At 46.5% G+C, this 27106-nt stretch overlaps 1 protein-coding gene across 1 annotated transcript in view; it reads right to left on the bottom strand.

Annotated features, from left to right (window-relative positions):
• Positions 1-26195, bottom strand: part of Bicd (Microtubule-associated protein Bicaudal D) — a 31569-nt gene extending 5374 nt beyond the window's left edge. Inside the window, exons 1-9 of the mRNA XM_077690227.1 lie at positions 25821-26195; positions 22824-22964; positions 19402-19626; positions 17825-18074; positions 11397-11504; positions 8815-8915; positions 6880-7056; positions 2996-3184; positions 79-177 (exon numbers count right to left, since the gene is read on the bottom strand). Coding sequence (XP_077546353.1) covers positions 79-177; positions 2996-3184; positions 6880-7056; positions 8815-8915; positions 11397-11504; positions 17825-18074; positions 19402-19626; positions 22824-22964; positions 25821-26051 — 1521 coding nt within the window. The 5' untranslated portion in view covers positions 26052-26195. The remainder of the gene's footprint in view (positions 1-78; positions 178-2995; positions 3185-6879; positions 7057-8814; positions 8916-11396; positions 11505-17824; positions 18075-19401; positions 19627-22823; positions 22965-25820) is intronic.
• Between the last annotated feature and the right edge of the window lie 911 nt (positions 26196-27106).

The following is a 27106-nucleotide window of genomic DNA, read 5'->3' as shown; positions in this document are numbered from 1 at the left end:
ACTGTCACTGGGCGTAAAAACAAGAGGTCACTCAACAAATCTTGCAAGCCGGCTTCAAAAAAAAAAGGAAGTGCTGACCTGTGCGGTTCCAAGTCTGGTGCGTGTTTCATCGGTAAACTCGCTGACGACCGCGAGGTCCTCTTTGATCTCCGCCATGATTTGCTCATAGTCATGCACCTGCAAAAGAAGGGACACGAAACCGTTTTTTAATCAATCAATTCAACTAGCTTGAATAATGTTGGAGCGTGGCTTGCTGCCATTTGCTACCATATGGATTCAGCTTCATACCTGGACTGTACAGCAAAAAAGATCAGATGATGGCTGTAAATGGCCAAACCCCACTAGAACGACATAAATAGGATACCCAGAAAAATCTATTGCCGTGGAAAACCTCACCATTGTGAATTAGCCAAACAAGTAAACTAGGGAGCAAAATAATGGCAAAGTTTTACTTTCAAGTAACTGCCCCATGCAGACCATTCTTTTGACAGCTACTTCACAATTAAGTTATTGATACTCACTGGCCAGTTGCAGAACGTTGCTAAGCAATCAGACAACAGCGGCACGTGCAATGCACGCCTAGGCAAAGAAGGTACCTGCTGGAACTGACACGTTGTGTGTACCATCTTCCAGCAACGAGTGCACGTGCCTCTGAAGCATGCTCTTTTAATGAACTGGTAGTAATCATTCCCACAGAAGCCCCCACTCGTTATTTGACTGTTGCATAACATGTGGCAACACAGCCACGACGACACCGTGGGGACTGAGATGCAGTTTTTAAGTAAGCTGCCTTACAAGTTGATGCCATACCATCATTACCACGGCACAATGGTACGCTCCATAACAGTGGCAGCAACAACATGCAGGTACCATGTCACGAGGAAAAAGATGACTATACAGTTAAACCTCGATGTAACGAACTTCAATGTAACGAAACCCTCGATGTAACGAACCACGGAATTTTTCGTAACTTCAAGTGTATGCACACCATGTATTTTCACCCTCTGTGTAACGAAGTCCCGTTTGCCGGAATTTCAATGTAACGAAGTTTCATGGAGAACTGGGCACGAAATTTATGTTGTAGAGGTATATTTTGGGAGACGCAAGCGCCGAAATGGGGTCTCAATTTAACGCAAACGGCAACACGGGTCGCCCATTGCCGCGGATGCAGCGAGACACGGGTCTGTGAGCGAGCCCCTTGCCTACAAACTGCGTGGCGTGCATACACGGCTGGCGCACTGTTTCTGTTTCTGTCGGAGCTTAATCGTACTACGGGCATCAGCGTGAACCGCACGGAGCGTTTTCTCCCCGCAAAAACTCAGAACGCGCCCCGCAAGCCACATGCGCGCTGACGCAGCCGCGGAGACCACCCGCGCTATGTTGGTAGATCCATCGACCGCTTCCAAACGCTCGCTGAAACGCAACTCGAGGGGAAAATGAGAGGGGCACGCGAGATAAAAACAGCGGATAATGTTGGCGAAATTTTCACAGTAAAACGTCATGTGCGCCGCTTACGAAAGCGCCCATCAAACATCCTCCGCGGTGGTAAGCCTAATCGCCTCTTGCGGGGCCGCCGCCGCCGCATGCCGCCGTTTTGCCCTTCGTTCGAGTTCGCTCATGCTTGTTGGGTTTCATCGTTCCAGCAAGCATTTGTGAATCTTTATGAGCCTTGTGCGCGCTTTTTTTTCATACCCGCGTCCGCGATTGCGCGCCGGCGGCGGCTTCTGCGCCAGGAAGCGACTTTTCGCCAATGGGGAGGCGCGCTCCCTATGGCGGGAGCTTCGAAGCGCTCGGGCATGCCGAGGATATTTGATGGGCGCCTTCGTAAGCGGCGCGTATGACGCTTTACAGTGAAAATTTCGCCCACGTTACCCGCTTTTTTTCTCGCATGCCCCTCTCGTTTGCCTCTCGAGTTGCGTTTCAGCGAGCGGAAGCGGTCGCTGGAGCTACTCACATCGCGCGGGTTGACTCCGCGGCTGCGTCAGCGCGCCTGTGGCTTGCGGGGCGCGCTTTTGCGGGGAGAAAACGCTCCATGCGGTTCACTCTCATGCCCGCATAGACGATTAAGCTCTGATAAAACAGAAAGAGTGCGCCAGCCGTGTATGTGCGCCACGTTTTTTTTTTTTTTTTTCGGAAATGTTTCACGGGATGAACACTTCATTAAAACCGCGAATTTCAATGTAGCGAAATTTCAATGTAACGAAGTAAATTACGAATTTTACCGACTTCGTTACATCGAGGTTTAACTGTAGTAGAACGACGACTGTGTGCATACGTTGCCAATCTTACAAACTCCTGACTTCGTGAGTTTTGGTTGCCAAAAAAAAGAGGAAAATTGACTTTTTCCCTCTCCCGAAAATTCCAATAAGGCATAACAGTACAAGTACAACATTAATTTTTGCGCATTAGCACTTATGAGTGACTCGTGGGAAAAAAAAAAAAGCAGATACACTTCATTTTAGCACACTCAAACTTCTTCGAAGTGGTGTTCCTTGTGCTGCGTTCGACTGCACTGCAATCGACGTACCATATTTTCGCGCATATAACCTGCCCCTGCATATAATTTGCATCCCCACTTTCAGCCTTCCGAAAAAAAAAATCCTCGCGTATTGCCCGCACATTTGATACAGGAAAGGCTGCACCAAAGCTACTGCTCAAGCAACACATCACATGCTATGTAGACAGAATAAGCATATACTCAGTGAGTAGAATCACTGACTGCAAGGCGAAAGTCCCAATTCACCCAGTGCCTGTGCTCTCGCTAGAGCTATCATTTGAGCCGCAACCCTCACTGTTGTACACAGGGTCACCTTCACAGCACAACGCGCATTGCCGTCTAAAAGAAAAACCCCGCATTTTATCCGCACCCGCACTTTGCCACTGAAATTTTCGCATTTTTGGTGCAGGTTATATGCGCAAAAATACGGTACGAAGTGCGAACAACAGCCCGCCTTCGCAACAACAACGAAGGAGGGAGGGAGGGGCCGCTCCTTGCCTTGTTCTTGAGGTTGGCGATCTCGTCGCGGAGCTTGCTGCTGGCGACCGAATCGGGCTCCCCGCCATCAGCGCTGTCGCCCAGGCCGTCCAGTTCAGCCTGCAGCTGGGCAATTTGGAGCAGGGCCTGCTTGTGGCGCTGCTCGTGCTTGTCCAACAGCCGCTGGAGCTTGCCCACGTCGTCCACATCCTAAGGATGAAGACGAAGAAGAAGCAGCGGAACGTTTGTGCACAATCAGGGAATGAAAAAATTAAAGCCGTTCCACTCAATGTGAAAGCTGTCAGAAGGGCAGAGCAGTGATTCACCATAACAGGCTGTACCGCCATTGTCCGCTCACTGCTACCACCCCACGCAATTCAAATTTCCCGCATTCGCAGTGCTCGCACGCCCCCTGCCTGAAACTGCGCCAGCGGGAGTTCTGTTCTCTTTGTGCTTTTATCCCTGCACGTGCCGGCGTTGCGCTGCCACATTTTGCGTTTGCTATCGTAGAAACCAACCCAACGGGCGCCCTTAACTCTTTCGCTACCGCGCCTATCAAAATCGATCAATTTGATCGATACTTTTGCGAGCGCCTTTTCATAGCGTTCCAGGCGTTTCTCGAACAAGTAAAGCTGTTCGGCGTTAGATCAGAAAATGGCCTTTCAAAATCAGTTTTGTTTTCATTTTTGCAACGGAAACGTGATTTTTGACACGCTTTTGAATCACCTGGGTGTGGAAAAGGGGCATGGTCATCGCGCGTCACGGCTACCAACGAAGAATGCGTGCAACTCGTAATTGCTCTGCACCAGCGCTTGTTTTTTGCTATCAGGGCGTGAATGGGGAACTAGCAAACGATTTTCAATCGTCAGGTTCGCGCTCTGACAGTAATAATCCCAGAAATCGGCTGAAAATGTCAAGCAGTGCCTGGTTGCAAAGCTACTTTATGATTTTAGGCAGTTTTATTGCCTTTGCGCAAGTTGTTCTAAGTACTGTGGTAGTTCTACTTACCCCAGGACCATTAGCAAACAGTTTACAACAGTTTCGGTTTCGTTTCTGCATCGCGAAATTCATATTTAGCGCTACTACGCAGTTACCCAACTTCAAGGCTACCTGCCATGGCGCCTGAAGCGTCCGCGACTGATCCTCGAACAAAGCACGCCGCTCCTGATTTCCCCCCACCCTAACCCGATTTCTGCGATAAGAACTTCAGATGCAAGTCAAAAGGTCACACCCAGTCGCCAGATATCTGTTCCGCTGAGGACAGCGCTTCAAACCGGCCTTACACTGCCAGCTGTTCGCCTTCCAGTTTCGTTTCCATGCGAGGATATATCCGGATGTCTAATGTTGCTGCTTAGTTGAACTTTCTATTCGGACGGAGTCTCTGATAAGTTTTTGTACTGTTTCATTTGAAAAATGTTAGGTGGCGCTGCAATAGAGGAGGCTCGTTGTGCTGATCTTTTTCATCGCGCTCCTGCTACTCGGCCAAAGATCGCAGGGCACGATTCTAGCTCATCGTACCTAATTTTTGCGAGCAAGGCTACAATTGCGAGTAAGAAGATGATAATAAAGCTCAGCTTTATGTTTTGAGAGATAACTGACCGTGAACGACAACAAGCATCAGCCACGGCGTTCCGTTTTCAACTTCATGCATGTTTTTTTCCGCATCGCGTGCTTGTCCCAAATATTGTGCTCACTGTAAATGCAAAGTTAGCCATTGACAAGATGTTTTTACATTATGTGGGGGCAAATTGGTGCCTCTGATAACGTCAAACCGGCAGATTTATTCCAGGGAACCACCCGAAATTGCACATTTTGAATTAGATGTTGGGCTTCACCGCATGACCGAGCACCGTGCGTGCTAACATTTTTTTTTATATCTGAAAAACTGTTCTCCGCAAGTCGACATTTCTTTTAGGGTGTGTTTTTGAAATGTTTCCCTACAAAATGTATATTCTAATTTTTTTCTACTACCGGTGGTTTGATATACACAACTCCTTTTTTATCATTTTTTTCGACAACTTGACAAAACTTTTGATTTTGATATTTTTTTTCACAACTATGATATATAAAAACCTTTAAAAAACTGGTGTTATTGGAAAGGCCGTTAAATAATCTGCATTTTGTGCTCCTGCAATAAGTGCCTAAATAATTTTTTAGCAGGAAAAAAAATGTTTTCTTGGACCCCTAAAAATTGGTCAATTTTCTGCGGTAGCGAAAGAGTTAAGTAAAGAAACGCGGGCACTGCCAGTTAATTACGTATATTTTTCCTCTAATGTACCTGTAGTTTTCCTTGCGCTAAACAGTGGGAAGATGTATGACAAGCGCCAGCGCTTCACTAGTTTTGAACGCTTATGACTATATAAACCGCTTGGCTTTTGAAGCCTCTGGGGTACACCACAAACAACAGCGTTACCCCGGGACGCCACCTTGATGCTCTATATACTCGGGTCGAGCTAGAACAACAAGGCGAGTGCCTAAAGTGCTCTGCACTTAAAAGAACGAGTGGATTCTTTCAGACAGTCAACTCCTGTTAATACGAAGTCCACGGGCACCACAAAACACTCCGAATTAACCGAACTTCCACAATTAAGGGGGGACATGGGTCTTAAAGCAATTCCATTTAATATTTAAGTAAACTGTACGAGACTTGCCAGTCTTGCTGATTTTTTGTTTTCCGCTGATTTCAAATATGCCATTATTTTTTGAGTCAGTCAATTAGTTCCCAAAATAATCAAAGATAATAGGCCATTTTTGGACGAACAATAAACAAAACAGTGTTGGTCATAAAACTGCAGTCTTCACGGTCGAAGCAATACTACTAGTAGAAACATGTATTTACACAGGCAAACTTGTGCCCACGAGGGAGCTGCAACGTCTAGCCTTGGCCAAACTCTCGAGCTCTTCAACCTTCTCTTTTTCTCCAGCTCACTTTCTTCGTCTTCATAAGTTATCAGCCGCTATCCCCCCAGTTGGGTATGTGGAGAAACAAGAGCAGCCGGTTGATGCCTGCCCAGGGGCATGGTGTTAAAGTTCAAACACATTACGAGCCATGGCAATATATTGGGCATTATCTTCGATACTCGACATTACTTCCGAATTATCGAACGATTTCTTCTATTGAATTGCGTGCAAAATTGCTAATACTGGAACACGACTTTCAATTATCCAAAAATTCCAATGAAGCGGTTTCAAATTATTGAGAGTCTACATTGCGATACACTGCAAGAGCTCCGAGCACAGCTGAGAAAATGTGTGCAAGCAAATTGGGAGATGAGCACTGCAAGTGCGCTGCAACTGCGAGCTGTAGCAACAGCTGGTGCTTTGTTGAAAGACGTGCTTTGGGGGTAATTTCCTGTAGTACATATGCTTTGTGCGTGGTTGAAAAACATGCTTTAATATAACTCCCTTCAGTATGCACGCTTTGTGCTTTGTTAACAAAATACGTGCTTCAGGATAACTACCCCCAGTAGGTACGCTTCATGTGCAGATAAAAGACATGCTTTAGGATAATCACCTTCTGTAAGTATGCTTTATGCTTAGTAAACTAAACATAATCGCCCTCAGTAAGTATGCTCCTCATTGAATCCCTAAATCTCCATCACACTGCTGCTGCGGCTGCTGCTGGCCACCTGCCTCAGTTTTTTTACTGTTCTTATTCACTATACTAAATTTACAGAGGTGCATTAGCAATGGCATCAGTGGTCACTGCCGCCGGAACAGCAGTGGCTGTGAAACTGCAGGCATTGCGGCGATGATGTCGCTGGCGACTGTTGTCTGAACAGCAGCAGTAGCAGCTAGGAATTTGTAGGCGCGCCAGCCACAAGCACCTACAGCTTCTTCCTCCCCTTGCTGACCAACACAAAGCAGCAGGTCAACACCACATGTGGAAGGAGCGAGCCTCTCACGTTCTCGCCGGCGTCCGTGCCCACTTCCTCGCCGTGCAGTGCGATGAGTGCGCGGATGGGTCCGATGAGCCTGGCCACCACCAGCCTCTGGTCCCCACCGGGCACCATGCGCAGCTTCTCCAGCTGCTGCTGGGCGTCCTCCAGGCAGCCCGACAGGTGGCCCTTCTCCGTCTCCAGCTGCACAGGTCACCCGCTCAGGCAGTTATCATTGGGCGAAAGAACAGCGTGGGCAACAGCACTCTCCCTGCGGAGTGCCGACTATTGGCGAATTCCATTGGGCGAACAGGAGCAAGTGGAGCGAGCAGCCAGAGCAGCACACGGGAGTAACGGGGACGTGTGCTTTCGTTCCGCGAATGAAACATTCGTGCTGCTCCGGGAGCAGTGAAAAAAGGGGGAGGGCGAGATGTCGAGTCATGTGACCAAACGTTTCCCGCGCTCGCTTCCCGGAGCATTTCACGCGCTCGTGATGTCCGCACGCAGTTATTCCTCGCCAGTTTTGCCAGATTCGTGCCGGTGGTTTTGTGTCTGCCTTCCGCATGGCGACGAATGAAGAAGCCGAGCGGATGTTCATGTTCATGATAAAGGGGTCACCATCGTGTCTCCCAAAAATTAGCTGCAAACGATAACAGCGTCCACCGTCTTTTCCAGATACGACTCTACCTTCGGTCGCTGCTCCGGCGGGGTGAACAGGTGCTCGAACATAAACTCATGCAATGTCAAATCGTCGTCGTCGTCGCTGCTTCTGCTGTCCGATGATGAGCTTGTGCTTGAATCTGTGGTGCTTTCATCATCTAAAAGTAGCAGCAATTCCTTGTCCAGACGGCCGCGCTTAGCTGCTGCCATACGCACTGAGCGACTACCGCGGCTGCTGGATTCCGCCATTTTTCCTCCGCCACCCGGGGATAAAACCAGAAGTGACGCAAAAGAGGTCATGTGACTTCCTCAGCGTTCCCTGTTACTCCGTCGCTGGCGACGGAGCACCGAGAACTGCTCTCGGCTGCTCTCGGCGCCAAAAAAGTGCTCCTCATCGACCAATGAAACACAACGCCCCTGCTCCTGCCCGACCACTGGAAGACGCCAGAACTCGTGAGAGCACTTTGGGTGCAGTTAGAAGTGCTCCTGTTCGCCCAATGGAAAGCGCTATATGTGTGATTGATGTAACGTCTGAAGTGGGGCCAGATGGTTCTTTCTAAATGAGAAAACAGCAGAAAAAACGAGGATTGACAGTCACGAGGGTACACAACGCTCGTCTGGGTATTCCCCCGACTGTTAGTCCTCGCATTTTGTGCTGTTTTCCTGTCCAGTGTGATCGCGCACACTGCTAGTATAAACTCCTGTACCACAACATTTGGTGCATTTTTTTTTCTTTTTTCCTGAAAGTGTGCTTCGCACCTACACTAGGTAGTATCTCCTTTAACAGTCTTTGTTTCTTGTTATTTCTTTAAAAACTAGAACGACTACAGTTTAGGGTTGGTTCACTGCCAGTAAATTAGCACCTTCAGCCTGTGGAAACAAACGATGAAAAGACCAACCGGACCCAGTATAATACCCAGTAAGTGACCGGTGCCACTGAGCATGTGCAGAGGCAATGAAAATGTTTGTGTATGTGCAGAATTATGCAGACCAAGCATTTTACCGGGACCAGTTTTCTCCTCTAGTATCATTGCCCTCTATTATGAACAAAGAAAGACAGTACTGTCGTCAAACTTGTTTAACCAGCCAGAATGTCGCTTATACACTTAGCGTCCCCCCTCATATCTAGGAAATACAGTGACCTGGAACCTAAGTGAAAGAGTCATCCATAGCACAACAATGCCTTACGTGTAAAGCGCCCGTTTCTTGCTTTATTTTTATAGGTCTCCTCCTACTCTTGTAAGTGGCACCGCCTGTTCTATCGGTGAACTCCGAGGCAGAGAACACAGACACACCACTGACCTGTTCGAGCTGCTTCTCGAGCTTCCTGATCTCGGTGAGGTGGAGCTCGCTAAAGAGGTCGCCCACCGTCGATGGCCGACAGGTTGGGGTACCTTCCCCTTCTGGCAGGAGATGGGAAAGGAAAGAGACAAGTGACAGGACGACTCTTCACCTGAGGGCCAAATGATCCTGAACATTCTGAGACTGCTGCTGCTGCTGATCCTGTGTGATTCCAGTAACCATCAGATATATATATATATATATATATATATATATATATATATATATATATATATAAGAGGGTTTCCGGCCAGTTACCCGCTTATGACAGGCTGTAGACGTTCGCGTCACGCCCCGGGGGTTGAAAAGAAGGTCCCCTTCTCCCCGTGTAGTCTGAGTGGCGCTGGCTACCACCCTCAAGCGTCAGATATAGTTGTAGTAAATATAAATACCCCAGAAAGTGAAGCAGAACACAGTCGCCCAGATAGCCGAATTGGTAAGGCATTCGAGATCTAATCGAAAGGCGTGGGTTCGGTCCCCACTCTGGGCGCGTGTTTTTCTTTCTTTCTTTCTTTCTCGCTTTAATTAATTTAAAAAAAGAAATATAATTTCACTAACGGTAAAAAATAGTCCAACCATTCCCCTATGCCTTCTTTGGCGTTGTAGACTGCCGACATTTCTTTCTGTATATATATATATATATATATATATATATATATATATATATATATATATATATTTATTTATTTATTTATTGTAGGGTTTAACGCAACGACGCAACACAGGCAATGACGCGCGTCGTAGTGAAGGACTCTGGATTGATTCTGACCACCTGGGGATATTTAACGTGCGCCAGAATCTCGTACACACGGGCGTTTTTTGCTTTTCGCCTCCATAACCATCACCTAGATACTTATCAAATTATTTTTACCAGCAAGTTAGTATAGTACTCTTCTTGGTGTAAGAGATCTTTTAAGTAAGTTACTTTTTTCCAATAACAGAAGAATGACAGTCTAGCTAACCACGCATTCATCACACGCTGCTATGGACATTCCTGTAGCCCTCCTTTTTTTTTAAACTTCTGCAACCACCACGTCTTGGTTGGCAAGTTTCCAAATGCCGAGGTGCATAGGGCAAGGTTATTCCTTTGCATGCAAGCCACGAGACGTACAGTGCGACATTCTCAGAAATGGCACTGGGAGAGTAACCCTTTAAGGGGGACTCACCTGATCATATTCCTATGAGACTTGCTAACTCATGAGCCACGGACTTAAAAAGCATCGTGTACCGATACAAAAAGTTGTACAGATGCATGAAAATGTTCCCAATGGCCTAGTTTGCTTCGTTCAGAACTATACCGCTTCTTTTCTGAATGTATTTTAGTTCATTTGGTTCTCACTAGATTGCACTAGCTGTCAAGCAAGCGAGAGTTATATTTCTTTATTTCAGCACAGAAGTGACATATTTCCGAAATGAGCAAACCAGGCCGTTTGGAGCTTCTTCATGGATCGGCAAAACTTTCCGATAGATGCACAATGGTTTTAAAGCCCGTGGGTGATGAAGTAGAAAGTGCCATAGGAATGTTAACAGGCAAGTCTCCCTTAAAGGGGCCATGCAGACAAAGTACAAGTTTGTTTTATTCGTCAGATTTGGTGTTTTATAGTGCCCCCAGTGCTTATCCGGCAGCAAGCGATGCTTTAGTCCCTAAGGATTAATCAATTTATGTTAAAATTTTGATTCTCCTGACGAATCGCGTGTTTCTTGAGATCGTCTGCAATGATGCTACAAAAACAGGTCTTCAAGCGAACCCAAATGCGGCGCTAGGCTTTCAGAGGACTACAAAGACTTGTTTACCGTCAATCTTCCCAGATGGTGCCACCATAGCTTAACTGGCCTTCACCCATCTTTGTTTTGTTTTTGACCGTATTTGCACCTGGCTTGTTTTTGTTACGGTAGAAAGTACTCGTTTTGTGAAACATGGGATATACTCAGCAAACAGGGTCACGCAAGACGATGTCGCCTACGCCAATTGGCCAGTGTCGTGTCAGACAACCTGAAAGCGCCATACTGCTAAGCTGCTATAACAAGCCTAGTGTGCGCAGTACCAACAACAGCGCGCTCTGGTGCTTCTATCTTTACGTGTACTTTCGTAACTTATATGTTTACCCCACTATTCTTACTTCGTTATAATGAATATATGCATTACACTTAAAAGCTAAAATAGCTCGTGCTGCAAGATTATAAGCCCTGCCTAACTTGCGTTCGCTTTTGCCGGCCTCCGGCAATCGCAGAGCTGGCTGGTATGACATCATAGGTTCTATTGCGGGAAACGAGCTAGTGGGTCACATGGTCATTCCCTTTTTTTCCTAATTATATAGCTCATTTGAGTGAAGAGTGCATTAAAAGTGGTATCAGTATGATTCTGATGAGGCAATCTTTCGAATGAACCAAACTTGTGTTTTGTCTTCATGGCCCCTTTAAGAGAAGAAGATACAATTCCGCAATCAAGTTTAACATATGCTTCGCATCCCTTTGTCAACCCTCGAAGGAATCACTCAAAAGCCCCCCATGCTTCTATGAAAAAGAAAGCATTTGGGACTTACTTGGCTCCATTGGCTGGTTAATGAAGTCAGCTTCAATCTGCTTGAGCACGGGAGCCCCGGAGTCCCCGTCCTCGTCTTCGACGCGGTTGCTCTCATCCTGATTGGCGTCTGCGTTCCACGGGAAAATGCAATCGCCAAAACTTCCATCACTCCCACGTCAACACCTGCAACTCCAGCTTACACCTTCAAGGTAACTAACCACAGGAAAAAGATCTAAAACAACAAACTAGTCAGGTAAATTTGATTAGCACTTTTTTCCCTCCACAGCGCACTGCCGCCGAGACCACAACAAAGAAAGAAAACATTGTAACAGCACTCGCGTATCAAATTGTTGGAAGCAAACATTTGTATTGATTGCATTTTACTACGTAATGCCACACTGAACTTTCCAACCAGTTATTGCATATGAAACTGTAGTGCTGAATATATAACTGTAGTGAAACATTAAAATTACCCCCATTTTATTATTCATTACTGTTTTATTGTACAATACTACTTGAGCTTACTAACCAGTTATGCCATATGAAAGTCTATAGCAGTGAATTTATAAGTGTTGTTCTACTATAAACAGTTCAACAAGAAAAAGAATCAGAAGCACATCCAATCACAAGTGTTGCCTCCCCATGCCCTCGATTACAGGTTATAGAAAATGTGTCAAACCTGCTAGTATCGATTAAAAACAACAAACAACCTCCTCAGCTGAGAACTTTCTAATGGTGGAGACGCAGTGTTCAGCCTCAATGGCTACCCCTTCTAGTTAAACACAGTTGATGGTACCCAACAAATCACAAGCATCAAATAACGAGAGGTTCAACATCGTTTATTCAACAACTCGTGTGAGCACTTCCTAACCAAGTATAAAAAGGACGAAACAAGCCTGCACTCCGAAACTGACATGGCGTATCGTGTGTTGCGCAGAAATGCTGCGGCCAGCTCTCACTGAAATGGAAAGTGCCCAAGGTCACCTCGACGAGCGGAAAGTGTAGGTACGGACAGATTAGACCCACTTGTGCGTGGAGCAAGCAGTGAGGCCTGATAATGACCCGCGCATGGCCTATTTGAAGATAAGCCTTTGGAGATAAAGGAGAACGCCAAGGCAGCAAAGAGTCAGTCAGATTGCCGGAACAGAGCGTACAGGTAAGCGCTTTCCTGCTTCCCGCGTACCAAGAGCTGTTGAAGCAAATTCCAACTTCCTTTTATTCATTTCATATGTGAAAAAGACTTTCGCGGTACAAGGGTTACTGTTATGTAACAAGCACGAGGTTATGCCTTCAAACTCAACCAAGAAAGTTGTGAAGAAAAAGCAAACAGCGGGTTCGCCGTGACCTTGAACTAACTGGCAGTAAAGATAAGCAGTTTAAAAGCAAACGTCGCTAGCAGTTGATGCCCACGGGAACTTTTGCTTATCAAGAGATGACGTACTATTGGGAAAAAATTTGTGAAACGCCATACTCCATCTTGCGCCTTTCATAAATCTCTAGCATGGTGTTTACGAACTGCTACTGCTTAGAATGGTAGAATAATGAGCGCATATACTACATTGGACTGCAGATTCAGTCATTTTTGAATAAAATTATTGCAGTAAACCTACACCTCTTACTGACGAAAACTGTTGCGAGAAAATATCTTTAAGATAACGCGGGTTCAAGTGCTCAGCTTACTCCACCCTCTTTCCCTCCAACAGGTAGAACCACGGACAAGGAAAAGTGGGGACAACCAAGCTCACCTTCACATCTGCAAACTGAACCCTTGCTTCAGCGAGGCACGCTAAGCAAACTGTGAATGAACTCTAAATGATGGTTTAGACAACAGTCTCAACTAACCTTACAGTCAAGCCAACTTAATCGCCCGTGAACTTTCTTTGCAGCAACTGCATTACCACTAGCACCTTCGGCTTCAATAGCTTCAATTTGTAGATACAGTTAAACCTTGATGTAACGAACTTCAATGTAACGAAACCCTTGATGTAACGAACCACGGAATTTTTCGTAACTTCAAGTGCATGCACACCATGTATTTTCACCCTCTGTGTAACAAAGTCCCGTTTGCCAGAATTTCAATGTAACGAAGTTTCATGGAGGACCAGGCACGAAATTTAAGTTGTAGAGGTATATTTTGGGAGACGCAAGCGAAGAAATGGGGTCTCAATAAAACGCGAACATTAACACGGGCCGCCCAATGCCACGGATGCAGCGAGCCACGGGTCTGTGAGCGAGCACCTTGCCTACAAACTGCGTGGCATGCATAGACGGCTGGCGGACTGTTTCTGTCGGAGCTTAATCGTCTACGCGGGCATCAGCGTGAACCGCATAGAGCGTTTTCTTTCCGCAAAAACTCAAAACGCGCCCCGCAAGCCACAGGCGCGCTGACGCAGCTGCGGAGCCCACTCACGCAATGTGGGTAGCTCCAGTGACCTCTTCCAACCGCTCACTGAAACGCAACTCGAGGGGCAAATGAGAGGGGCACGCAAGAAAAAAAAAGCGGATAACGTGGACGAAATTTTCACAGTAAAACGTCATGCTTACGAAATGAACACTTCATTATAACCGCAAATTTCAATGTAACGAAGTAAATTACGAATTTTACCGACTTCGTTACATCAAGGTTTAACTGTACAGCGAAACACTATCAAAGCAGCTCGATGTTGTGTTAACTGCTCCCAGCATCTCTGGTTGGCAGCTCGCCTACAGAATTGCACACTGAGCAGCTAGGAAACAACCACACGAAACATGCGAAGAGAAACTTCTTTATTTCTGCCAAACGAGGGGAAACCACTAGCACCTACGGCTACCACTAAAAAACAGCAGCTTCAAACCAGGAGCAACACTTGAGGCAAAAATCTCTCACAAAACAAAAACCATTGACATGGCGTTGTAAAAATGAATGCCCTGCGGTACAGTAATACCCTGTTCGGAAGAGAACTGTATCACATGTGTAACAACTCTCGCACTAAGCAAGCTAAGCACTTCCGCTGCCTTAGCGAGAGTACCGGCTTCGTGTACAAAAACTTGTGGCAAAGAAGTAGAACAGTAAAACATTGCAAGATGGCAGCAAAAGGCTGACTTTGAATATCACTGGCAATACTGCATATACATCTGAAAAACTAGGTAGCTCCCTTGCAAAAAACACACAAATGCAAAACTGTGCTTTAGAGGGGCCATGAAGACAAAACTCAATGTTGTGCAATTTGATAGAACTAGCCTTTGGTAGCTCATTCAGCTCAGCCACGGAAGCCACTTTTTAATCAAAACGACACAAGAAAGATAGCACGCCACAGTGACGTAACATGGACCAGCCCCAAAAGCATTGTTATCAGTGCGTTGCATGCACGTGATAAGATCAAACAGTGATAAGATCAAACAGAACCAGAGGCCCCACTACAATCACCCAGTCTTGTTCCTGGGCAGTGGCTTATACCCCTGCTACACTAGCGTCCAAATGTCATTTGACTCACATGCCAAGTTGTGCTGCTACACTAGCTTTTGAAATGCCATTCGGCTCAAATGACATTCGAGCCAAATGAGCACCGAGGGAGACATTTGGGATTTCAAATGCCATTTCTAGCACTCTCGCGCACAGCGTTCCAAGTAAGCATAAACAAATACATTACTGGCGTACTTAAAACGAGCAAAATATTCTTGGGACTTTGGGAAGATACAATAATTCCATACTCTCAGCACCAGTGCCAGCAAGCAACAAACCAGTGTGGCCAGACAGCACAAAAAAACCTCGATTGGGATTCAGAATTAAGCAAAAACCGTGTCAAAGTTTACGTTATTGGTAATTTCATATCATTTTAATATGAAAGACTGCCGCTAAATTGGATTGCTGCATTACTGTGTAAAAACAGAACTCGACAGCAGCAGCGCCATGCAGCACGGCGAGCGAATGCTAAAGCTTTCAAATGCCATTGAAATTGTAGTGTAGCATGGCGGATTCTGAACGGCATTCGAAGCACCCCATTTGAGTCAAATGACATTTGGTTCAAATGACATTCGGACCCTAGTGTAGCTGGGGTATTAGATTGGAAGCCACCAATCGCACAAACAAGATTCTGTGACTTGATAAAGAAATTGCTGAAAAGTGGCTCAGGAGTCACACCACTGCTCCATGTCTTCTCTTTCACATCTCAATTATTTTTTTAACCTTTGCAATAAAAGTGGCATCACTGTTAACAGGACAAAGCAACCCTTCCAAAGAACAGAACTGAACGAACTTGTATTCTGCCGTCATGGCCACTCCAATAACTTCACTTCACAACCTCATGGAGACATTAAAAACCGATACATAAACTCCTACAGAGCAACAAAAGTACTAAAAGGACAGTCGATAAAGCATACACGCACAGGGGATCACAGAGATCACGAAATGTTCAAAAAAGGATTGCCACAACGAAATATTTCCGCAACAGAAATATCGCACAGCCTGCTGCGCTTTACACAAACTTAAGCATAGATCACAGCAAAGAACCGAACCAAAACCAAAAGCTAGAAACACAAACGTAACATCAAAACTTAACACAAATGCTCCATGGGATGAATAAAAACAGAATTTTAAAACAAAAAATATTGTGCATTCCATAGTCTAGCAGCATAAAATGTATATACAGTTGCCCCCAGATATATTGAACCTATCTGTCAAATTACTGAATATACTGAACTGTCCACACAGCCCCTTAGAAATCCCATGCAAAAGTGATGGTCTTTGAAAGCTCTGCGATGTGCGAAGATATCAGATAACGTTCAGAAGGAAATATTTTATAATTTCAAATGACTTGCATATTGAACTATTTTGTGATCCCCTAGGAGTCTGATATATCCGGGGTCGACTGCAATGATGAGCAATTAAATGATGCTCACTTCACAAAAATATGGTAAAAACGTGACTACACAGGTATGTATATTACACAAGCTTGAGCTCAGCTCGCTTCAAGTTATTAAAAAGCGTCAGCATACTGTCAAGCCAAGCGCTGAAGTTTGCTTGCAGCTTGGTGCTCAAAATGCCTTTGCACAATAATAGACAGGTTGGCCTAAAACCAGCGGTCATTGAAAATATCACAGCCAAACAATGCCGCAGTCACGGCGCAAAGACGTAGTCAACCATAGCACAAGAAATCCTGGTGGCCATTTTGCGGCCCTTGCAACGCCACGAATGACGCTTTGCAACTTCTGAGGTAGCCGCTGAACTTTCGCTGACTGCTGGCCTCTGGTGCGGCAGATACGCGCCTATGACGCTTCCCTCAGTCGACGCACTGCACGGCCACCAATCAACTGCCGCAACATCGTCACAGTCCGTGGGCGAAATGGACGACACAGAGCTGTAACTCCCCTCGAAGATAAACTTCCGTAAAGCGTCCTTTTCATCGCTGTCAGCTGCCAATGCTCCACTGTCAGCGCGTTTTTTCGTAGCACAACTCAAATTAACTGGCTGCGGGGAATCCAGTGCATCCGTCGCGCCATGTCTGGCAATTTGCGATTTCAAATTACCCTTTTCCTGATTGGGTTCATCAACACTCAGTGTGTTACCGGCTGGAACGTGAGTTCTGAAGCTGGTTTCTGAGCTGGTGCGATGGCGGGCGGCGGTTACAGGAGTTCCACTGCGATAACTCACCTTCTCCAGAAACGCAAAATCCTTCCACCCCGGCTGACTCAAAGACCGAGCTCTTTTCTGCGAGCTAGACCTCAGCCTACGCGCCCGCGATCCACAGCTTGGGATACCTTCAGTGCGCCCCTGTTCACAGGCACAAAGGGAAGTACCCGCCTCGCTGCAAATGCACGGAAGGCCACCTGGACCTTTTTCGCCGCAGTTTCGCTCCACACCCACGCCGTTCGCGCTCAACGGTTTGTAAACTGCGGTTTCAACGTTTCTTTCACCAGTCTCCTCAACGACGCAAGGACATCGGTCGTACCCACATCCCCTTGCTTCGTCCGGCAACCCAGCGAGAAACTGCGCCACCTCCCTCTCCGCTGGGCAGCTTGCAGACCTGCAGGCTTGCCCTCCGACCCACCGAGGCGAAAAATCCCAACGATGACAGCCGTCGCAACGACAACTGCAAGGTGACGCATCGGACCCCAGTCCGGAATCCAGAGACGAGTTGGTGTCACCCACGAGACAAGGCGTGACAGCACTCGAAGCAGTAGGTCCAGTGGAGCCGCCGTTGACCGCACAACGAGATCCGACGTTGCAACAAACACAAGACGACGGGACAGACCGGCACGACGGGTGACAGGACACACAACCAACCCTTAGGGAGCGCAAAGCAGACCGACACGGAGAAACCGACTTGGAAACGGCGCCGCATGCTCCCTTCGTGCACCGACCCCGACCGCTTCTTCCCCCCTCCACCGAGTTGTAATGAGAGCTGGCATGCAGGCGGCGGCCGGGAGACACGCGGGAGAGAGTAGGAGGGGGAAGGAGGGGAGGCTTACTTCCGAGGCGGAAGCCCGCAAAGGAGAGTCCGTCGAGGTGGAAGACGGGCGACTCGGCCGTGAGCCGCTGGTCCAGCTCCCGCCGGAGGGCGTACTTCTGCTCACGCTCCGACTGCAGGGCCTCCAGGGCCTCCTCCAGCTGCTGCTCGCCGATCCGACGGAGTGAGCCCAGCTCTTCCAGCTGCGCGTTGAGCGACTCCACCTCCTCCTTGAGACGCCGGACCTCGTGCTTGGCACCCTCGAATTCCACCTGAACAACAGCAGGGACAGGGCTCGTGAGCCGGGCTCGCGAGCCAGGCCCTTGCGGCCGCCACAAAACCGCGCCGTTAACACAAGGAGGGACATGGCGTTGTTTTCGATGTGAAACCGTACTGCCAGCACAGCCTTTTCAGGGTCTAAAGTTATGATGAATAAAACCGTGCTTTTGATCAGAGCAGGGTGCCCAAACGGTTCCCATCAATGACTGATTTAAATCCCCACATAGTCCACATTTACAGGAATAACATGCCACTAAGCTACATCCCATGCTTCATGCCTTCCAAAATTTCGAAACAGGGGCTTTATGCGACAGAGGAATCTTCAGGCTACGAGATGCGAGACAGTGGAAGCCTACAAAACTATTTCAACCGCCTAGGGATCTCATCCCTAGGCGGTTTTCCCCATCAGAAACGCAGCCACCACGTCTATGCATTGATTCTGCAACTTCACACTCGGTAGTGCTACACCTTGACCACTGAGCCATGGCAACAATTAAAGAACATGGTAGGTACTAACGCCCCCCCTAGTCAGTGCTGGCTGGTCTTCTTATGTGAAGTTTTCACCCCCCTGAGGCCGTATTCATGCACCAATAAAGCTATTAAGGCTTACAGAGAGATTAGGACACATAGCCATGAGATTACGACAAGCAGACTGCAGCTAATAATAATAATATTTCCTTTATTTTCCATCCTTGAAGATGGGGGAGGCAAGGAAAAAAAGCTGCACAATCATCCACGGCCGGGCCAGAGATATGACACACATTACAAAGACGGTTAGGTAGTATGCACTCAGAACAGCTTGATTGCAGAATCTGCCTCTCAGCCATACCCCCCAAACAAAGGGCTAAACTGCTGCCATGCCACCAGGATCCCCCTCCCACCCCACAATGTCCAGCAAGAGACATTCCCTGGATATCCCTGGGATGACACGCACCGTACACGTGGCAAAGAAGGGTTATGATGGGTGCATTTAGGAGAGCAGTTTGGCAGCACTTGCACCCCAGCCATACCCCAAACCAAGAGCTACTTCGCTGCCAAGTCACCAGAATCCCCAATGTCCTGCGAAGACGTTCCTGTGACGTCCCTGGGATGTTGGTGGGAGGAAATTCCCTGGATATCCCTGGGGTGACAGCCACAGTACATAAGGAAGGGTTAGGATGGGTGCATTTAGGAGAGCAGGATGGCAGAACTTATATAGCTCAGCCATACCCAAACCAAGAGCTACATTGCTGCCAAGTCACCAGAACACCCAATGTCCCGCAAGAGATGTTCCCGGGACGTCCCTGGGACGTCGGCGTGAGCAGCAGGAGGAGCACCCACCTGTGAGGAACGCAGAGAGGAGACCTGCTTCTGGAGCGAGATGTTCTCCTCCTCGAGCTCGTTGTTGTCTGTGAGAAGCCTCTGTTCGCGCAGCTTCATGTCCTTGAGCTCTGAGCGAAGGTTTTTGCGCTCCCAGTCCGACACGTCACCGTGCTTGCTGATCTCATAGTTCTCGCTCTGCAGACGCTCCTTCTCGGCCAGCACTCGGCTCAGCTCCTGGCGAACCTGTTGGTTGTTGTCCAGGGAGCAGAGGAAGGGGGAAGAGGCATCACTCAATTGGTGAAGAAATGCAAGAAACTAAACTGCAGCAGTTAATCCTTCACCTGTTAGCATTAAAGGCCCATTCCAACTTGCGAAGAAAGCAAGCGAAAGCGACAGCGTGTCTGTCGCTTTAGCCACCCAGCGATCATTTTTGCCGTTCGGTCTCTACCAATTTTTTCGTTCTGACAGAAATCGCGTTGCTTCGTTGCAAGAGTGAACGGGTCCTCAAGGATGGCAACCAAAACAGGGAAGATTGCGTGTGTGTGCATGCGTGCATATCCTCTGTAGATCCTCTCTATTGATTTCACCACGGTGGCATGCCATTCTCTGGCTCTTTTCTTTACCGAATTCCCGCACTGTTTCACAAGAAGAGTGCATTCAAAGACGCAGTTTTCTTCACACAAACCTGGTTGCCAGTTTGATGAAGACACATCACATAATTAAGCAAAGTGCAACCACATGTAACCTTTGTTTAGAGTACATGGATGGAGAAGAAGTGATGCCAACACAGAAAAATGGAAGGAAATCAAAATTTTGAAGACCGTCACAGCGCAAAGCCACACTGCAAACCATAGTGATGTCACTGCGCATGTTTGCGGGGAGGCTGCAAAGGGCGCCAGACGTTTCGTTTCTCGCCTCAAAGTTCTAGGCTTCCGGTAAAAAGCTGAAGACTTACACAAGTTTAACTGTAATGCAAGGCAAAAGTTCAGAATTCGACGAAATCTTTTCGTGCTCCGTTTGATGCCTGCTCCCAGCAGAAATTGGCTGAAGTACCACGTCAATGTGTATTACTTTGACAGATTTCACCCAGAATAAGGTAGCTAACACGATATGTTAAAAACAAATTCTCAACCGGCATTGCACAATTGCAGGAACATCTGAGCAAGGGTTGCAAGCGCAGTCATTTTCTGGCCACAATTCGACACATAACGGTAAGAGATGAAAAGCAGCTGTTGGGATGCTCGAAGAATAGACGGCGTCATTCGCGTAGCCGGTAGCAAGAAAAGTTTTACGTGCAATGGTGTAAAACTTTCCGCACTAATTTCCAGCCTATTTCCCTGCAAAATCTGGGATGACTTGCCAGAAAGAGCTGACAAAGAAGTGTTCAACAAGCGCAAGGGAACAGGTTTTTTTACCTCTTCTCACATATCATTCTCTCATCTCATTTAATAAAGCATTTTAACATATCTTCCGTTTACCCGTTTTGTGCTGGGCTTTTTTCTTTTAACTATGAATGTCAACCAGCTGTCCGGTCATGTTGACTACAAATGCGATTTTTTAAAACAAAGAAAAAGTATACAGTTACAAGAAGCACAGAAGTGTCAGATGTTAGGTAATGTACACAATTCCTTCATCACAACAACTCGCTATTGCAGGGCTTACCCTGTACGAGAAAATGTTCCTCATTCCTGCAATCACACGGGTCAAAACATTCGGCGCCTGATATCAAAATAGTCTAGCTTTATGCTGCAGGTTAGTTCAAAGATGTACAACAGTAGCACACCACCGTAACATTCCCACCTATTACAATACTTTTGCTACAATGCAAAAAATAGCAGTCCCTGAAGTGTGACCAAGGGTATTTTTTATAAGTTTGTATGGTAAACTTGTTTAGGATAACATTAACTATCAAAGGGTTCTCCTGCAAAACAAGGGAGAGAGAAAATTCTTTGCTGGAACAAAGGGAGCCTTTTTTTACAGTGCACGAATTTAAGCAACGACGACTCTGAATGGAGCAACTTTCCTTTCAGCCCCAAGGTCTACATTGCACATTGCAAGAAGTTTCAATTGTCATTAACAGCTGACTCTAGTCGCATCACTCTCAAGAACAACCTTTCTTGTTGCTGCCTTGTTATATGAGCAGAAAAGGTTTAAGGTATCCAGTCGTCACTACAGGAGCTTCGAAACGACCCTTATACCTTCATGATTTCAACCCGTGCAATACAATGTGCTGTGAAATACAAGTAAGGGACATTTTAGCGATGAAAAAAAAAAATGAAATCGAAGTGAGCAACAAGGCCTTTTAAACAAAGGACTGCAATTTAAAAAAGAATTAACAGCACAATAACGGCAAAACACAAGAAAGAGAATGACAAAGACACAGCAGTGCGTCTGTTCATTCTCCTTCTCATGTTCCGTCATTTTTGTGCTGTTTGTTCTTTTTAAAACGTACCAACTCGCCCAATCTACCATTTTAGAAAGGGCTGCAAATCCTACAAAGACCACAATAAATATGCACACCAGGATGCCTCTTGATGAAACCAACTGAGCCAACCGATCTGCTCTTGAAAAGAGTGCAGATTTGGCCTTTCCCTGGTTTCGCTTAAGTATTGTTAACTATGCCTCTGTTTTTACTCGATTTCTTGTTGTCCTTTCTGTCTGTGTGTATGGGGCTAGGACTACAGACAGTTACACGGCTACAGACACTTTCTAAACAAAACAGCAGATTTCAACAACTTGACGTTTTACACCCTAAAACAATACCTCTTTCCTACCATAGCAGTCATCTTGTTTTTTTCCTTCCCCATCTGTTTCTCCTCATATATTAGGTTGCCACAGCCCACTGCTATACTGAATACCTAAGCATCGACATCCCTTTTCACTGCATTCAATACATGCAATGTGCTGATGCTAATAAATGTTACCGTTTTCCCGTCGAAGCTGCTCACTACTGCCCAAGAAAATTTCTCACAGAAATAACATTCTGAGGTGTAATTATATTTACAATTAAATCAGCCGCAGAACTTGGCTTGTTACTCCAGAATTAAACAGAAAACTAGCTTTCAACTCTGGGAGCAGAAAGTGCCAGATTAGCTTTTTTTAACAATCCGCGAGTAGCAAAAAAAAAACGCTGATCTGGAGATGGTAGGTGAAAAGTGGTTCTTATTTCATTACTGAAGTAACAAAGTCAGCGCTGTCACCGATATAATTCCGGATAAACTGAGTCAACTGAGCAAAATTTTGCACGGCTGGAAAGGACTTTCAACAAATTTTTTTTTCTAGGACTACAAAGCAGCACTGCGGCAGACACCTCTTACAGCTCATGTGGTGTGGGTATATTTTTAGCCAGCACAAACACTGATCACTCATGTGAAACTTTGTGTCACACGTTTAATGAAACTGCCAAAAACAAACGTGCAAAGGAAACAAAAGTGCCTTACCTGCTTCAGTTCCTTTTCCAACTCCTGGAGCGAGGAAGTCAGCGAAGCTTCCTTGGTGGCCGTTTCCTGCAGGAGGCTCTCTTCCTGTTCGATGCCCGTGGTCGTGGACACCTTCTGACTCGTCTGTACCTTGGCAAGCGCCTGTGTGGACAGTTTCACACGTTAATAAAGTTACCACCTGCTCGGTTTTTGGCCAGCCCGATTGGTTTTCTACACAGCGGGCCAGTTGCCGGTCTGTACTTAAAACCGGCCGTCATTGGCCGGTTTTTCTTTTTTTGCCATCATGCCGCAATTTTTTTATTCGCGTTTCATAAGCATAAATTCAGCAACTACGATGATACATACGGGTCAACAAGCTGCGCAAAGACCCAAGAGAAGAGAAAATACGCGGGTGAGCGCATGAACTAGTAACCGCACGAAGCATGTGCTGTTACTTTTCAGTGCAGGACATTCAGAGCAATACCCAAAATGATCATACCGAACAAGCGAACAAGCAGTGCGAAAGAATGTACAATGACACAGCGCCATAGTGACCATACTGAACAAGCAGCACAAAAGAGACGGGACGTAAGAGGGATGCACGATGACACAGCGCTGTGTCATCCGTCCCGTCTCTTTACTGCTGCTTGTTCGGTATGGTCACTATGAACCAACTAGCCCAACTTGCCAACCCTTCTGCAATAACCAACCAAAATCTCGATCACTTTCCATACAAACGATAGCTCAATTCCTCTCTGGGGAAACTGCTAAAATAACTGGAATTGCGTGAAAACAAAAAAAAAAACTATCTTTTATCAAATTCGACCTTCTATATAGAATCGATATACCACAATGCCTGAAAGACCAGTTTTTTTTTAGATGGAGGGGGGGGAGGTGGCAACCCTACACGTTTAAGGGTGCCATGAAGACAAGGCACAAGTTTGGCCCCTTAAAAGGAGTGCCTCGTCCCAATGACAATGAGACAAATTTCATCCCAAAGTTCAAACCAACAATCGAGATATTAGAGAAAACATACGAAGCAGTGGTGACTCTCCAACCACTCTGCAGTGATGTCTCTACGACATCACGGAATCTTGTTTGTGCGGTTGGCAGCTGCCTACCAGAGCCACCACCAAGAAATATGACTGGGCGAGTGTAGTGGGGCCTCTAGTCGCGTTTGATTGTATCACTTGAATGCTTACGTGCATTTAACAAGCTGATAACGCTGTTTCTGGTGCTGGCCCATGTTACGTCACTCCTGCCCTTATCTGAAGCGTGAAATTTGAAAGTTTTTTCTTATTTCTTGAAGTTAAAAAAAAAATAAAACGTCTTTCGTGGCTAGGATGAAACTGAGTGAGTACCAAAAGATAGTTCTCTCGAACTGAACAAATTTGTAGGCTGCATCTAATCGCACAGCAGTTTCCATACAAGCTGGCTGGCCTAAAATTTTTTGAATAATATTACGTCCCAACGTAACCTAACCGAACGCGCCGTAACCTACCCAAATCCAGCCCAACTGCAACAAACCTAATCTAACCCAGCCCAACGACACAGAACACAACCTACATTAAACAAAATTCAACCCATTCCTGAAGTCCTGTGCGTCGATCTCTTGATATCGTAAAAACCAGAGCAGAAAAAGCGCTAACAAAATATCGCGATGACCGGAAAATTCCGAAAGCTAAAAAAAAAACGCTTTGTCGGACTCAAACCTGAGCCTTTTCGCATAAAACCAAGTACTTTACGACAGCGCTACAGGGGCAGCTGCAAACACCGCTTTTTAGGGAATATTTATCCCGTAGAACCTCCGGGTAGAGTGCTTAGCCAATGAGAGGCGACTGCCGTGAGAAACATCTGATGGTAATTCTCACGGTTGCCTGGCCAAAAAAAAAACCTCACGCAGCTTCTGTTGCTATCCTACCATCCCGTGCACAAACAGGATCGCGTGAGAGCATAAAAATGCACTCAAGTATGTCTCTGTGCTCGCTCCACACTTCGGCAATAGACGCCCACAGAAACAGGACCACTACGCTAGTATCATGTGGTCGCAACCCTGACAACCATATTCAAAAGATTTGGGTACAAGAGAATCAAGTACCCAGTATTTCACATCTTCAAGCTCAGAAGGAGCAAAAAGTACACAAAACAGAGTGCTTTGGGAGATCAGGAAATGAACGGCACAGTATTTTAAACTTTAAACCCCAGTGAGAGCAACAATTGCATAAAAGGTTGTTATAGCGTACTAGCTTGGTCGTAACACAAAACGACTTCCTATCAAAAACTGCCTGAACGCTCAGTGCGTAACGCACAACATTCCAAACTGAATGCAATAAATAACGTCGTGAGTTGTTTCTTTTATTTTTTTTTCCTAGGTAAACGGCTTTTTTTGCCGTTTGGAAGGACTGTGGAAAAGAAGCAGGTTAGCTCGCACGACGGCGACTCTATTTCGCCGCCTCACTTCCGCACGACCTACATGCGCCCGGCGATCTCTTTGCGAGCCGGGCATGCCCTTAATTACAACCGCCAACGCTCACACAGCAAATGATTAGGCACGCGTGGGCGCAACGGCAGATCGACAGCAAGATTTTATCGCACGGTCCAAAGTCAGTTCTCTACGCACACTCGCTTTTACCGCGGAAACAGAAAACACGAAACGTTGGAGCGGTTTACCACTGTCCCGTAAACGACGTACTTGAGCATAGCGTCCATCCCGCTTTAACAAACATCGCCTCGTCTACGCGACCTTCAAACCAAATCGGCAACGCTATAAGCGCAGAAGGAAACTAATTAAATGTGCCGGCAGCACTGCCTAACCCTAATAAACAAGACGATCGCGAACCACGGTTACAGCGAAAGTAGGATTTCAAAACGCTCGTGAATGAACGATCACTACGAATCCACGCAAATGGTACGTCGGAGCGTAGAAAATTCACAACCGAATCGAGAAATCACGCAAAACCGGTTACCACGCCTACTACTCACGTCAAAGGAGCGATTGGTCACGCGTCAGGCGCTTACCTCCTTAAGTATTTCCAGCTCATGCTTCGTAGTGTCGTAGATGGCTTCGATCTCGTCGCACCTCTGCTGCAGCGCTTGCTTTTCGTCCAGCAGCACGAGCCCGTACTGGGCTGACTGGATTTTTTCGTGGCTCGTCTGGGCAAGCTCACGGTGCAACCGCTCCAGTTCGAGCTTGAGGGCTTCATTTTCAGCCCTGACGTCGCTGTCTTTGAGTTCTACTGCACTTTCCATGGCGTCAAAGGCTCAACGGTCGAGTCAGACGTTGATACAAACCCCGTACGGGCGCAATAACACCCATGAGGAACTCACTTCAACGAAGCGACGGTGTGGCATGACGCCATTTTCACTGAGGAAAGAAGTACCTTACCTACTTAAAAAGAGTATCCTTCCGCAGAAGTAATTTACGGCGACCAGAAACCGTAGAATCGCAGTAGTGGTACTTTGTTTCAGCAGTGGACTATTATTCAGAACAACTTTTACCTTTTCCTGCTACTGTTGAACGAAAACTATTAAGGTTAAGCAAATATCGTATTTTCAGTTTGTTATTGCACTACATGTTGTGTCGGATTGTTGATGTGGTGGCGTGTTTTGGTAGAGATGGTTGAGAAATCCCTGGCGGACGATAGCCGAACTTCTTAGTTACATAAACTACGCAAAATGCGAGTTTTGCGGCTCAGCATAACTCAATGTTTTTCGTTTATATTGCGTGATTAGGACAGTAACTGTCAAAAAACTTTGATACAGCTGCATGTTGGCCGGATAGCCAAGCAAGAAAGCATGTGCTTGCGAAATACAGAACCAATCCCGATTATACGCCGCACTGGCCTCTGATATTACAAACCACTGCAGTAAAGCCGGATATAATATAGCCGAAATATTGCACATTTCAAATATACTGAGCTTTTCTCGATATGAAAATGTTCTCGTGTATGGAAATGAGTGTGGCTCGCTTGTGGGCTCACTTTGGGACGCGCTAGGTAGCTCTTCTGAAAAAGTTGGCTCACAGCAAGGAGCTAGGGTACGTGGAGAGGAGTTCCATCGAACCGATCGCTACCATAATACTGTAAGATATCTTTTTGTCATTGTGCAGTGCTCAGATCTGTTACAAAAGCATATGAGAGCAGTTTTGGACTGCCTAGGGAGTGATGATGAGGGTGATGACGATGATGATGATAGATGCCCTCTATGTGTTTTGCTCGTACCCACGAGGTGGATTGGCCGGGGCGAAATCGTTGTCTGTCCTGCGGTAGGAGCCATATAAAAGAGGACAACAATCATCACTGTGA

The sequence above is a fragment of the Haemaphysalis longicornis genome, unplaced genomic scaffold, assembly GCF_048455015.1.
Source record: "Haemaphysalis longicornis isolate Haplotype H1 unplaced genomic scaffold, Haemaphysalis longicornis Haplotype H1 scaffold_10, whole genome shotgun sequence".
Lineage (NCBI taxonomy): Eukaryota > Metazoa > Arthropoda > Arachnida > Ixodida > Ixodidae > Haemaphysalis > Haemaphysalis longicornis.
The sequence above is the reverse complement of the archived record's forward strand: the minus strand, read 5'-3'. Positions and strand labels throughout refer to the sequence as shown.